The 13,826-nt window shown below is 38.4% G+C and overlaps 2 protein-coding genes across 3 annotated transcripts in view; both read left to right on the top strand.

The window, feature by feature from the left end:
- The window catches only part of LOC115583254 (putative selection and upkeep of intraepithelial T-cells protein 1 homolog), a 108,624-nt gene that overhangs the window by 42,215 nt on the left and 52,583 nt on the right, over nucleotides 1-13,826 (top strand). The gene's annotated exons all lie outside the window — the stretch shown is intronic.
- Nucleotides 1-13,826, top strand: part of LOC115583248 (butyrophilin-like protein 10) — a 40,911-nt gene that overhangs the window by 6,432 nt on the left and 20,653 nt on the right. The window contains exons 4-8 of one of the 2 annotated variants that reach the window (XM_030419886.1): nucleotides 2,621-2,899; nucleotides 5,088-5,261; nucleotides 7,333-7,482; nucleotides 8,198-8,272; nucleotides 8,410-8,521. In XM_030419886.1, coding sequence (XP_030275746.1) covers nucleotides 2,621-2,899; nucleotides 5,088-5,261; nucleotides 7,333-7,482; nucleotides 8,198-8,272; nucleotides 8,410-8,468 — 737 coding nt within the window. In that variant the 3' untranslated portion in view covers nucleotides 8,469-8,521. Of the gene's footprint in view, nucleotides 1-2,620; nucleotides 2,900-5,087; nucleotides 5,262-7,332; nucleotides 7,483-8,197; nucleotides 8,273-8,409; nucleotides 8,522-13,826 lie in introns of those variants that run through there. The other variant, XM_030419885.1, reaches the window with a different exon arrangement.

The following is a 13,826-nucleotide window of genomic DNA, read 5'->3' as shown; positions in this document are numbered from 1 at the left end:
TCTACATGCACTCAGACCGTTCTCCCTGCAGTTTGCTTCCTACAAACTGAGGTTTTTGGCAGGAACACCAGTCTTTTTTTACTTCAGGCTTCTTCTGGCTTCAGTGATAATGGCATATACCAATGTAAAAACAATTAATGATAATAAATAACCACAATCTACATGCAAAGCACTTCTGCAAAACTTGCTACCTTTCCAAAGTCTTGACCAGTGTCTTGAAGACTGGGTTGCTAACTGTACTGATAGAGCACATGTCCTTAGCTAGCATGAATGTCACAGCCTCCGTTTTCTCTCGCTGTTGCCGGGAACCGGTGGGATATGGAGCGGCATTGTAAAGAGTCAATTGAGGACTGTGTTGCGGTGGCTGAAGTTGACGCTCTTGCACATTTTGGGGTCTTTTGCTCCTTCAATAGACCACTTTATGGCTGAACTTTAAATGGTTAAATACATTTGTCGTGTTGCCCTTAGTGTTTTCATGATCGTGAGAAGCCAAAATCGAAATCGCGATCAAAATTCGATTAATTGTCAAGCCCTACCTCAGTATCATTTAAAGGTTCTGATACAGTAACTCCATGTAGACGTGTTGTTCTCACAGTTCAGCAGGTTGACATGAGCAGAGGAACCAACCAACATCATGTCAGCTGATCACTTCATGGATTCAGCTTAGATTTGCTTCTTAAAACCATAAAAGTCTTCAGTTATTGTATTTGACGTCACATTAAAGCATTTTTACCCTGGTATCTTTAAAGACAGAAGGATGTTACTGATCTCTACATCTGCAGTGTTTATCAGCTGTTCAGACACCAACACAACGTTCACTCTGGTCTACTTGATATTTTTCAGTCCGGCTTCGACAGAGTTCTTTACTGGTACATCTACAAATGAATGTCCTGTTAACATCTGACTGTAAATACCCTGAAATTTGCTTTTTCCTTAGAGGCAGCTGCACTGAAACTGTCTGCAGCAAAATTTTGATTGATCCTCTGAAGCTAATGTAATGTAATGAGCTTAAGATAATGTTTGCACACAGTAGACTGTTTTCTTTTGTTTATTCACTACAAGAGGGATTCGACATCCCTTACTGAAGCTTTATACGTCAGTTGAGCGTGTTATTTTTCTTAAGCCAGTAAACATCAGAGGCCACAGCTTTGTTCGGTGGCATTAATTCATCTGATCTGTCTTTTAACAAATGACTCTGAGTCACGATCCAAAAGACCATCAGCCTTTTATGACAAAAAGTCATTAACCGTATTTAAAATAAAAAATTAACGCTGAAAGATGCTTTTCCTCTGTTGCGATTTTATGATTCTGTGAAATTGTGATTAAAGTTAAGACGTAAATCATAATTGAATTGAGCTTATTTAAGAACTGGCTCACCAAAATCAAAACCACATTTGGGGTAATAAAAGTCTAAAATATAATAATATCTGTTTGTATAAAATGTCTTTTTTTAATCTTTGAATTACAAATTGCTTCATTTTTAAATACATATTCATATGCCAGGGTTCTTATTTTGATTTGCTTAGCATTTTTTGTAATTAAGAATAAGATCCTTATGGATGTATTGTGTCCATCTCTCAATAAGTCAACATTGATCCATAAGGGAGATGACAAAGGGGCGCAAAGTTTATATTTAAAGGCCTCAACAGAGTCAGATTGTCTGATGTCAACAGAGAAGGTTTTTCAGTCACGATCCAAAAGACCATCAGCCTTTTATGACAAAAAGTCATTAACCGTATTTAAAATTACAATTAATGCTGAAAGATGCTTTTTTTCTGTAACGATTTTATGATTCTATGAAAATGTTATCAAAGTTAAGCTGTGATTCATATTTGAACTGAGCCTTAATAAAAACGTAACTAATGTTTTTACTATTTACTATACTATTACTGTTGTTACTATTTTCAACAATCAATTATCGGTTAATCATTAATAATATATGAAATATGTTGGACTTTCTTCTATTAGAAAACTGTTTAAACTATTGAAATGATATTTGTTTGATGTAAAATCAGATTGGCTACATCAGGAGTTAAAACATGAGAATAACTCATTATAATTGCGGAGCTTCTGTTTATCATTATTTAAGAACTGGCTCACCAAAATTAAAACCACATTTGGGGTAATAAATGTCTAAAATATTATAATATCAGTTTGTATAAAATGTCTTTTTTTTATCTTTGAATTACAAATTGCTAATATTTTAAATACATATTCATATGCCAGGGTTCTTATTTTGATTTGCTTAGCATTTTTTGTTATTAAGAACAAGATACTTTTGGATGTATTGTGTCCATCTCTCAATAAATCAACAATGATCCATGAGGGAGACGACAAGGGGGCGCCAAGTTTAAATTTAAAGGCCTCAACAGAGTCAGATTATCTGATGTCAACAGAGAAGGTGTTTCAGAGGAAAGGAGATCGATAGGAATAAAAACTTCAGCCAGTTGACTTCTTTATTTCACTGAATTCTGAGAGTGTGATGCACAAGGTGGAATATGAGGTTGGACAGGTTTGCAGGGGTGAGCTAATTTACAATACAACCAAAGCCAGTGAAGGTAGAAACACTAAAACATGCCATTATTACATTTACATTTTTGTATTTTGGTTATGTTCACAGGTGCATCAAAGCCCTTCATCACCATAATACTTGGTCAAGCAAAGGACTGGTCGCTGCTGCAGTGTGAAGTTCGAGGAGCGTTTCAAGAACCTAAAGTGGAGTGGCAGGACAGCTCTGGAAACATCCTTCCTGCTGAGGAGCCTCAGGTCTCAGAGAGCGGAGGTCGTTACAACGTTACCCTCAGCACCAATGTGACCAAGACTGACCACTACCGCTGTGTGGTCACTCAGAAGGAAATTAGCCATCAGACTAGTGCTGAAAACTTCGTGGTTATAAATGGTGAGATTTCTGTCTTTGTGGTTTAATCATAAAATAATTGTGATACCGTATTGACCCCAATATAGGACAAGGTTTTTTTGGTTGAAAATTATGTGAAAAAGTGGGGTCGTCCTATAATCGGGGTCTAACCATTGACACATGCTGGTAGTTGTCTGGGTCGCTACACGACCGCAACGGCAGAGGGCGCCAGCTTATTTTAGAGACGTCACTGACACTGTGGCTGCGGTTATCTGTCTATCACAGCGGAGAAGAAGTGACAGGAGATGAAAAATGGAGAGACGCGGTGATTTTACGGATCAAAAGTGGGGCAAGTTAACAGACATCTGAGGCAGAACGATGATGCTAATTTTAAGATAATGGAGATCAATGCAGCAGAGGCGCCAAACAACTGTCAGCCAGCCAAGAAATATGGAGTTACGGAGTGTAACGTCCGCAGATGGCGGGTCCAAAAAGATCGTCTGAAAACGCTAACAGTAAGAGAAAAGCTTATCGTGGTCCTCTAAGCGGCTGCTTAAGAGATTGACAGGAGGATATGTGAGTTTGTTACTGAGAAACAAATTTTGGTTATCAGAGACTTTTTCTGAAGATTAGTCTTGAAAAGAGGGGTCGTCTTATAATCAGGGTCGTCCTATATTCGGGTCAGTACGGTACTTCATGGGTTATTAGTTTGTATCTTTAATTGTTCATATGTGTAGCTATGACCAGTGTGCTGTAAATATCATGCACAAGCCACCCATACTGCAGTGGACTTCACTTCAACATATTTATATATTAGTGCAAGTAAAGAATTTAGCATCCACTTTCCTGTGCTCCATTAAATTATTTTCCTTCTACTCTGCATACTAATGTTTCCTCCTTCAGTACTTGGTCGTGGCTCTTTTTGCACAAATGACTGCATCACTGTGTGGCATGGAGGTGACCAGCCTGTGGCACGAGTGAGGTGTCATGGAAGCCCAGTTTGCTTTGATCGCATCCTTAGGCTCACCTGTATTGTTGGCTCTGGTGTCTCTCATCCTCCTCTTGACAAACCACACAGATTCTCTAAGATAGTGGTCCCCAACCACCGGGCCGCGGACCGGTACCGGTCTGTGGGTAGTTTGGTAGCGGGCCGCAGAGAAAGAATAAATACATGATTTTATTTCCGTTATATTGACGATCATACTCGGAAAGTTGTTTTATTTTGAAAAACGGATTCTCTTTTAACAACATCCGTCTCTTCCTCTTGGCGCGCTTGACACGTACCTGTTTCAGTCACGGACCGGTATTCCCTAAAAAATCTAGCTAGCTGAGATTAGTGGAAAACAAACGTCTTCGGAGAGCTCATTTGCAAAGAAAAAAGGAAATGGCCCAAAGATGAGATGGACAACTGTATTGAAGTTGGCTGTTAAAGTGGCTGAACTGCAGCTGCGGGGACAGTGAGTGGACAACTGCTATAATTTTATTACCGCGAAATCACATGCGCACCCCCTCCCCTGGTCCGGCAAAATTTGTCGTACATGAAACCGGTCCGTGGTGCAAAAAAGGTTGGGGACCACTGCTCTAAGGGGTTCAGGTCAGGTGAGTTTGCTGACCATTGTATTACTGTGCTTGATTGGCCAGCCAACTCACCTGACCTGAACCCCTTAGAGGATCTGTGGGGTTTGTCAAGAGGAAGATGAGAGACTGAATAATACACACAAAACACTTTTGAAATTACTTTTTCAGAAAATAACAACTTTTCCATGATAATCTATTTTTTTAGATGTTCCTGTCAGTTCTCTTATACGCTGCTGCTTCTTTACAGCCTTTTGCACTGAAACTCTCACCAGCAGCATTTTGAATGATCACTTAAAGCTGTTTTGAATCCTGAGCGTTAGATACTGTTGTGTTTGCTCAGTCTGATCCAGGACAGTGTGTTTAAATGAAGGTATTGTGTCTAAAGTTTTGAATATAACACACTCTGGGCCACAAAGTTGTAGCACACATTGCAGATGTAGAAATCAGCGACATCATCATCACATCAGATTTCCCCACTTGTTTTTCTTTTACTGGTAGTGACAAGAAACTTTTCTGTGATTCTTATTTGAATTTAACATTTTATAAGAAAAAGATGTAATTCGTTTCTCTACTTAACTTGAGGGCTGCAGCTAATGATTTTATTTCATTTCTAGTTGACCTTAATGAGCTGCTGTTTATATGATGTTCACAGCTGCATCTCCAGAGCCCTACAGTACTTTTAATGCCACAAAGGATGGGACGCTGCTGCAGCATGGAGGTTACTACTTTACCCTCAAGACCAATGTGACCAAGACTGACCACTACCGCTGTGAAGCCACTCAGGAGGAACTGAGCCATCAGACTGAGACCAATGTGTTTATCAGTGGTGAGATTTCAGTCTTGATGTTTTACTCATCACATTATTTTAATTGTTCATGTGTTATAAGTTTAAAGTGTTTTAGACACCTTTAAATTAGGCCTGGGCGATAAACCGAAAATTTACCGATACCGAAATTTACTACGATAACCGACGTCATTTTGGCCATGTCGGTATATTCGGTGTCATAGGCATAACATCCACTAGGGACAGGGGACATGTTCGGTCCACTTGATTAATCTACCCCGGCATATACCGATGTGCTTATTTTACATTAATTTGATGGCAAACTCCGCCCTCCGATGCGACCCCAGCTATGCCAGGTTAGTAATCAAGTGAACCCACTCTCGCTGTGAGTCACGGACAGTTTGTGTAATGATGCTGCATTCAAAGGCTGCAACAGGCCACTGTCTTCGGCCGGCCGGTCCATTGATCAAACATTTGTGTTTTGTTTTTTATTCACTCAAAATAATGACTGTATTTCCAGCTAGAAAACGCGCATCTCTCTCCTCCCTCCATTGTTGTTTGCATTTGTGTCTCTGCGTGGTCTGACACGTGAGTGTCCTCATGCTGGAAAACGTGACTTCTCGCGTACGTGACGTCACTCCCCGAGACGCAAGAAGAAAGCAAAAATATATATTTTTTACTAAGGAAAATGACAAAACTAGTAACGCGTTACCGGCATCACTGATTGTGTAGCTTAAGTGCAACATGGAGCATGAAGATGTAAAGAAAATAATAAAAACAGTAGAATTAACTTTGAGCAAGTTTGGAGGAAAGTCGGAGGTGTGACTGTGGACCCATTTTAAACAAGTCGTGGGCCATGATAATAACATTTGTCGGCTTTGTCGAGTTCATTAAGTGCGGCACTTGTTGCATTATTCATTAAGATTTCTGTAGTTCAAACAACTCGCAATTATAGTCGAGAACGTCTGTTATAACAGCCCACGTATTAAACTGTTGTCAGGTTTAAATCGGTCTCGGGCTCATAATTACATTCAGTGTGTCGGGCCGGACTCGGGTCGGGCTTCATTCTAAGCTCTACTTGGGTCCAGCCGCGACTTTACTGAGGTTCACCCAGTGTGAGCAGCAGGAGGACGGTCAGCTCACCTCCCAGAACATGGCACTGAATCGCTGGAAACTGATTTAGGGACTGTCATCAAATGACTTAGCATGGATATATTAATACAAAATAATTGCAGTTCTTTAAATATCTTCCATGTCATGGGGCCCAGTGACTCCAGCAGCAGATTGTATTAGTAAACTGGACGAATGAGACACAGCTATGTTTATTGTACTTTAGTGCTTCCTCTATTTTATATTAATATTAATAAGCAGAAATCTTGATTTTTTTTCTCAATAGCTTCCATGTCATGTGACCCACTGACTTCTGAAACTGATTCTGTGTCTATCAAAAATATATAATGATAAAGAAAATAGTGGTAAAAAAAAGTTCTCTAATGCTCAAGAGGTTAACATATTATTAAGCAGCAATGTCAACTTCTCTACTATTTTGTCTCATGTCTTAGATTCTGATTCTGAAGTCCTCAAAATGTTAATTTACATCCAACCTCTTCCACCACCTGCAGTACAACCACGTGATTCAATTCGAAGAAATAAAAAAAGCGAGAAGCGACAAGCTTAGATTTGTTTATAAGGGACTGTATATTTGATACTTTTAAACTTGTTCAGTTGTCATTTCAAGTAATCTGTGCTTTTCAGCTCTTCAATCGTGTGCCTATCAGTTGTTCTTAACTACTAAATAAATAATATAAATCTTAACTACAATGTAGTTTTACAGTCCTTTAAAGTGGCATTTCTGTAAATACACAGGATTTTTTTCCCTTTTTTTTAGGTGTGTGGGGGGGGGGGGGGGGTGTTACTTATCGTTCATTTATCGTTATCGAGGTGAGTTGCTCAATATATCGTGATATTGATTTGAGGCCATATTGCCCAGCCCTACTTTAAATGTTGTTCTGTGTCACCTATGTTCAGTGTGATGTCCATGATCTACAGTAACACTTTGAGTTTACATTAACTCTTTGTGAGAGTTTGTGTTTGTGAACTGTTTGTGTTTCAGAGAAACTCATCGAGGACTGCTCCACCAAAGTGGACTTTGGATGGCTGTTTCTTGCGTTTGTTATAGGAGCTGCAGTTCTTGCTGCAGTTCTTGCTGCAGTACTGTTTTGGCTTAGAGCTACAAAGCGCATCACAGTCTGCTTTAATCGAGGTAAGTTCATGTTATGTATTGGATCAACATATATCAACACAGGAGGTTTGCCAGGATAATATTCATAAGTTCCTTATTTCTTTGCTCCATCTGAGAACAAACCAGGGGAAAAAGTTTTAGTTAGAAGAACATGTGGAACTGAGCTCTCCCTCAACAGTTGTGTGCTCCCCCTGCTGGAGCCACATGGTAACTACTGCTGATGGTGTAATAACAGCACCTTGAACATGAAACATAAGAAAACACAAAAACACTGTAACTGCTGCGACTGACTGTAACCATTATAACATCAACTATGATGTAACATATCAGAATGAAAGCATTGAAATAATTTATTAACGGTCCAAACAAATCCGACGTTGCACACCCTTGAACCACACAGCAGCCGTGTTAAAACTCTCAGGTCAGTCTGATCCTGATCCGCAGAGATATTTGAGGCAAACATACACAGACAGACAGAGATACCTTGCTTTTATAGAGAGATGTAATATAAAAGTTGTTCCTCACAACATTGTGGCAGCTGTGGAGTTTTCTCTGCATGTTTCTCCTTCATTTAACAGCTGTAGTCAAACTTATACTGCCCTCATGTGGAAAAGAATATGACCCACACATTTAACTGCTGCCTGGTAATAACACACATCTTTTAGATGATAATAGCATAAATGAAATCATGATCTGTCGCTAGACCTTAACAAGCTTTTGTGTCTATGACTCACAGGTGCAGCTCCAGATCCAACTACCACCTCTAATGATCAAACAAGGGACACACTACTGCAGCAGTTTGGAGTTACAGGTGATTATCCAAAATGTTCTGAGTGGCAGGACAGTTCTGGAAACATCCTGCTACAGAACCACAGGTGTCAGATGTAATCTATACTTAGTGTATGTTATTACTTTATTTAATGTAGACATTTCTTTTGTATTCTGTAGGTGACCATCAGCATCAAAACGGTTCATCTAATGCTCCGGCAGAGATAGTGGACGTTTGACAGCTGTTTGTTGTAAAGGTGTGTGTGTGTGTGTGTGTGTGTGTGTGTGTGTGTGTGTGTGTGTGTGTGTGTGTGTGTGTGTGTGTGTGTGTGTGTGTGTGTGTGTGTGTGTGTGTGTGTGTGTGTGTGTGTGTGTGGGAGGGGTGTCTTTTCTCTCTTTGCAAGTGTTTTATCGCAGCATCTTTTCCGCCCGAGAAAACTGCTGTATGAACACAGGCTGGTGTTGCTCTGTGGCTGGCTTGAAAAATGTTACACTTCGGGCCGGGACTTTAACGCGTTAATTACGATTAATTAATTTCACAAAAAATAACGCGTTAAAAAAATTAATCCTTGCATACAACGTCTCTGCTGCAGGGGAATACAGACAGGTTAGCTTCAGTGAGTTATGTTACTTGATGGAAAGATGGCAGAGGGTGAGGAGGACGGAGACGAGTTGATCCCGAGGGACGCAAAAGACAAACTTGAATAATAAACAAATACAGTAACAGAGAAACATTACTCTGAATTGTTACTTTTGTAACTTTTAACCAGCACAGGATACAGCAAAAATGCAATTTCTACAAAACCAAAGTATGGTGATTAGTCAAAATGATTAGCTGAATCATACATAAAATGTATGTAGATATAGCTACTACTACAGAGTGGGCTTAATAAAAATACCACTTTTGAAACTGCCAGTTATATGAGACACTGGTTGATGGATAGAGTACTTTATTAATCTCAAAGGGAAATTAAAGTGTTACAGCCACTTGACATAAATCAAAATCCAAAAACAATGAGGTAGGTAAAAGAAACAAATACAATTAAAGGCTGAATTATATACAATAACTAAATAGACTAACTCAAATATCAAATATAAATTATAAAGCTGAAACTAGAAGACTAGAGAACCTTAACGAAAACTACAACTATAATATACTATTTGCTGTTTAATTATGTTAATATGCTACAGTGTAGGACACTGTCCATTAGTGTAAGTCAGGTGGATATTGCTGTGGTAGCAAGGTGAATGACTGTCCATGGATGTTAGAATTAAGTGTGCGTTGATAGTTGAATAATAAAATAGTGAAAGCACAAATTATTGTTTAATAAACAATTGAACAGTAACATTTTTGCCTGCTTATCTGTCTGATTGATAATTTTATTGATCACTGAGATAGCTTTGACTTGGAATGAAGTTGTTCCAATATAAAAAAAAATAGCTTTGATGTAGTTAAGCTACTTTTGCCATTTTGCTGTAGCTTAGCTTGCTACATTTCTCTGGGGAGTAGCTTTGGTGTAGTGAAGCTTCATTTAATGTAGAGTAACTTGTAGCTTAGCTCACTACTTTTTTCGAGTAGCTTGCCCAACAGTGCGTTCATGACTTCAGACAACAACAATGAACGAAGAAGCAGATGAGACCGCTCTGGTTGGCCCCGTGGATGGGAAATTTTGTTTTAAAAAGCGGACAGATGGCAGCGTAGATAAGAGCACGGTTGTGTGCAAATTATCAAGAAGGAGTTTGCGTATCACCGCAGCATATCAAGCCTCAGGTATCACCTAAATGCTAAGCAACTATTTATTATGTTGTTGTTGCAACTGGCACTTTATGTTGAACTGTTTATTGTTTTGGCCAAGGTTATTTACAGAGAGTTGGACTGAAATTGATTTGTTTAGATCAACTGTTGGTAAAGTCTGTTATGGCCTCTGAAGATAGATGTTTTCTAATAGTCAGGGTTTCCAATGTTCTGAATGTACTTGAAAGTATTGTTTTACTTAAAAAACAAAGTGTTATAGTTTACAGAAGGTCTACCTACCTATAGACTACCTGAATCTCTGAAATGTATTCCTAAATAAGCTATTACTACACTTTATGGCAAAAATTGCACTGGTCTGTTGGTCTTGAAAAAAAAAAACCCAAACAATGTTTTGTTGTTCTGTATTCAGACATTATTCAGTGGTATACTAAAATCCATGTGAAAAAAAATGCTTCTCACTGTTCTCAGGTCAAATATTTATATGCGATTAAAATGCGATTAATTTCGATTAATTAATTACAAAGCCTCTGATTAATTTGATACATTTTTTTAATCGAGTCCCGGCCCTAGTTACAATACAAGATTTTTTTTTTTAATTCAATGATATAAAGGCTAAATTAGTACATACTTTTTTGAAATGTACAATTTATATTTGCATTTTAAGTTAAAAATAGCTTGCTAAACAAACAAAAATGAAAAAATAACTGTAAAGTCACACATGTGAGGTTGTGCTAAAGAAAATGACACCAAACAAGGCAAGGTAAAGAGTTTTTAAGTTGAAATATAAAGGTAACATCAAAAGTAGTCAAAAACGGCCAATTATATCCCGGACCTCAGGGTTAAGTGTTGATGTTGTATGTTCTTTTTTTTTTTTTTTTTTTTTGTTTCTGCTTGCTGCAGCAGCTTATAAAAAGGTATTTTTGTACATTTGTATAAAGTCTTGAACCACCGATCCTCTCCAGATGCTTAAATGCATATAAACACGCCTTGTTTGGCGTTCAGGGTTACTATGCTGACTGTTTATCTTCCTTGTTTGAGCTCAATGAGTCGTATGTTTATATGGATATAGTCACTTCTATTTCAATGTCCTATTGTATGGTGTTATAACCTTTTTATGCTCTGAACTGTTTTGCAAATATCCAAAAACAGTTAATAAGTTGATTTAAAACACTCGCTGGCTCTGTCACTTTCTCATGGTGTTTGCCATTATATTTTGTTAGCAGGATACTAAATGTGAAACATTGCTGTTAGCTGTTATGTGTTTTAATTTCAGTTATTTTTAGACATATGTTGAAAAAAATACGTTGCCCGTCTCATCATTTCTCTGTCCTTTAGCAATTATCAGCAATTATCTGTGGTACCTTGTTACATTTGCTCGTTGTAATGCATTAATTGAATGTGCATTAATGAAGCTGTTTGTCATCGAGGTCGAAGAGATTTTATAAAAGTTAAAAAGAAGGGAAAAAATAATTATTTAAAAAAACAAGAATCGCACTTGATGCAGTCTCTGCATCAGTGTTACATAATATAATATCCTCTGCTTCTGTTAACTTTTAAATAATGACATCAAAATGTTCTGCTAATAATAATAAGGCATTTTAAACATATTGTTTAAACTCAAGTGTGTGACTGGATATTTTCATTTTGAATTAAAGCAGATTTTCTTCCTGATGCAGCGAGTCTGATATATTCTGTTCTAATCTGCCGTCAGTGTCACAGGTGGACTGTTGTGTTTTATCAGATCAACAGTAACATTTAATGAACTCATTCTGAGATACGAGCCTCCTCGAGTTACATCGTAGCTGATGGTTATATCAGTTACTGTTAAAACTCCCCTGGAAGAAAACATGAATGCTTCCAGTCATATTCAGAAGATGGTGGAGTTGTACACTTGAGCTTTTTGTGAACAAATGTGAGTGTTACAAAGACAAACACTGATGTGTTGCAGAGATGTCTACTGAAGTTAGCATGCATTTTTGTCAGTTTATCATCAAACTAATTAATCATCAGACTGTGAAAATGCATCATTATAAAGTTGTTAGTGATGTCATCTTCTCACTTAAACATTGTAGAGCTGCTCCTGTATATCAGCAGCTCACAGAACTGAACCAAAGTTCCATGTTAAGGTAGATGAAATAGTAAAACAATAAACTACATGATACGTACCATACAAAGTTGTTCTGAAATAAGGTCATGTGACTTTGGCTCTCTATGGGCCACACAATATGGAAGCTCCGGGTGTTTTCATTCTCAGGAAGTCGAGTTCTTTGGCTTCAGAGCACCACTGAGCAGCACTTTCATAGGAGTGAACGATGCTACGCCTCCCAAAGCTGTGTCCTGATTTAACGTGACCTCCTCGGTCGCTACAGCCAAGGATAGCTACAGCTAAGAGTATAGAGATCAGCAGTTAGCGGTGATGCTGCTGCATATAGTTTTAGATTAACCTTGGAATTTTTGCCATTTTCTTTGTCATACAATTTACATGTAACAGAGTATTTCAACACTGATCTAAAGGTGAAATGAAAGCCGGCTGAATCACAGCAGAGTCAATAAAACATTACAGTTTAATGTTTGTCATTAATCATGAATCCACAACACAGCAGTTTGTTTAGTGAGTAGGAAAAAAAAGAATGTGAGTATTTACATCTACTGTCCTACACATACACAGTTTACACCCATGCTAACACAATAGAGACTTTTATATACAAGAAATACACGTGTTACAATACACATATACAATACGTCTTCATCAAAATGTAATAGATTGTTGCATCTTTGCATCAGGCTCAGTCTGTAACAACTGAAGTAATCCAAAGGTAAATTGAAGTTACATTACTTTGGATTGTGATACTTGCAGGGGCGCAGCCATCATTTCAGAAGTGAGAGGGACAAATTGTTCAGAGGTCTACTGAGTGATTTATCATCCTCTCGCATTCAATTGCACCTTTCCTCATATTATCAGTTCTAGATTTCTTTTAGACCTCAGCAGAAACAATAATATAATCAAAATAAAATAACAGTTCACAAAAAGTCTCTTTGTTGATGATCCTCTACAGTTAAATAACTGTGATGTTAATGTTTGTGTGGGGGCTAGACCTGTATAAATGAAAAAAATGAATTAAATATACATATCTATCTGTGATAGGCCAGTTTCTCTGAATCCTCTATCATGTAGGAATAAGGAAGCCTCCCGCAACATATCCCGTACATATCAGGACACTGATCGCTGAGCAATTTGTCTCCTATTTAGTTTGTCCAGTTTATATTTGTGGATATGACACACATTGTGCTTCAGATCCAGGTTTTTAACCTCTGAAGACCACTGAAGCTTCTGTCAGCCTCAGCGGAGGAGGCAGGCACAGTAAGAAGCCACCGCACAACTTCTTCTACTTGTTCAAAGAGACCCCGACTTCTGGCAACATTCCTTGCAGCTTCACTGCTTGACTGAAAGTCACACTTGGACTTGAACATTGCTAATTGCACTTGAAGAGAATGTCTGTACACTTCTGGGTACTGCAGCAACACATCATCATCTGCATACTAACAGTGTCCAGAACCTTGAAAAAATTCTGTTCTGAAGTAGTCAACTGAGGAGGGAGGAACATGGGCAGCAGCCTCGCCAGCCAGGCGTTTGGGAGGGTTTCGGACCCGAGGCTGTTCCACTGGAGACCGGTTGAGTTTTTCACACATTTGTGATGCTTTGTTGTAGAGACTTTGAACTCTCTCAGGTGTTCTTTCTTCAGCTATGCTCTCTTTAACAAGTGACAGCAGCAAGCATGCCATCAACTGTCTGTGTACGACTCTGAAGAGACTTATTGAGGCACTCCAATTCCTCTGTAAC

Source organism: Sparus aurata, chromosome 6 (assembly GCF_900880675.1).
Source record: "Sparus aurata chromosome 6, fSpaAur1.1, whole genome shotgun sequence".
Classification (NCBI taxonomy): Eukaryota; Metazoa; Chordata; class Actinopteri; order Spariformes; family Sparidae; genus Sparus; species Sparus aurata.
Note: the sequence above shows the minus strand (reverse complement) of the source record. Positions and strands in the feature narration are given on the sequence as shown.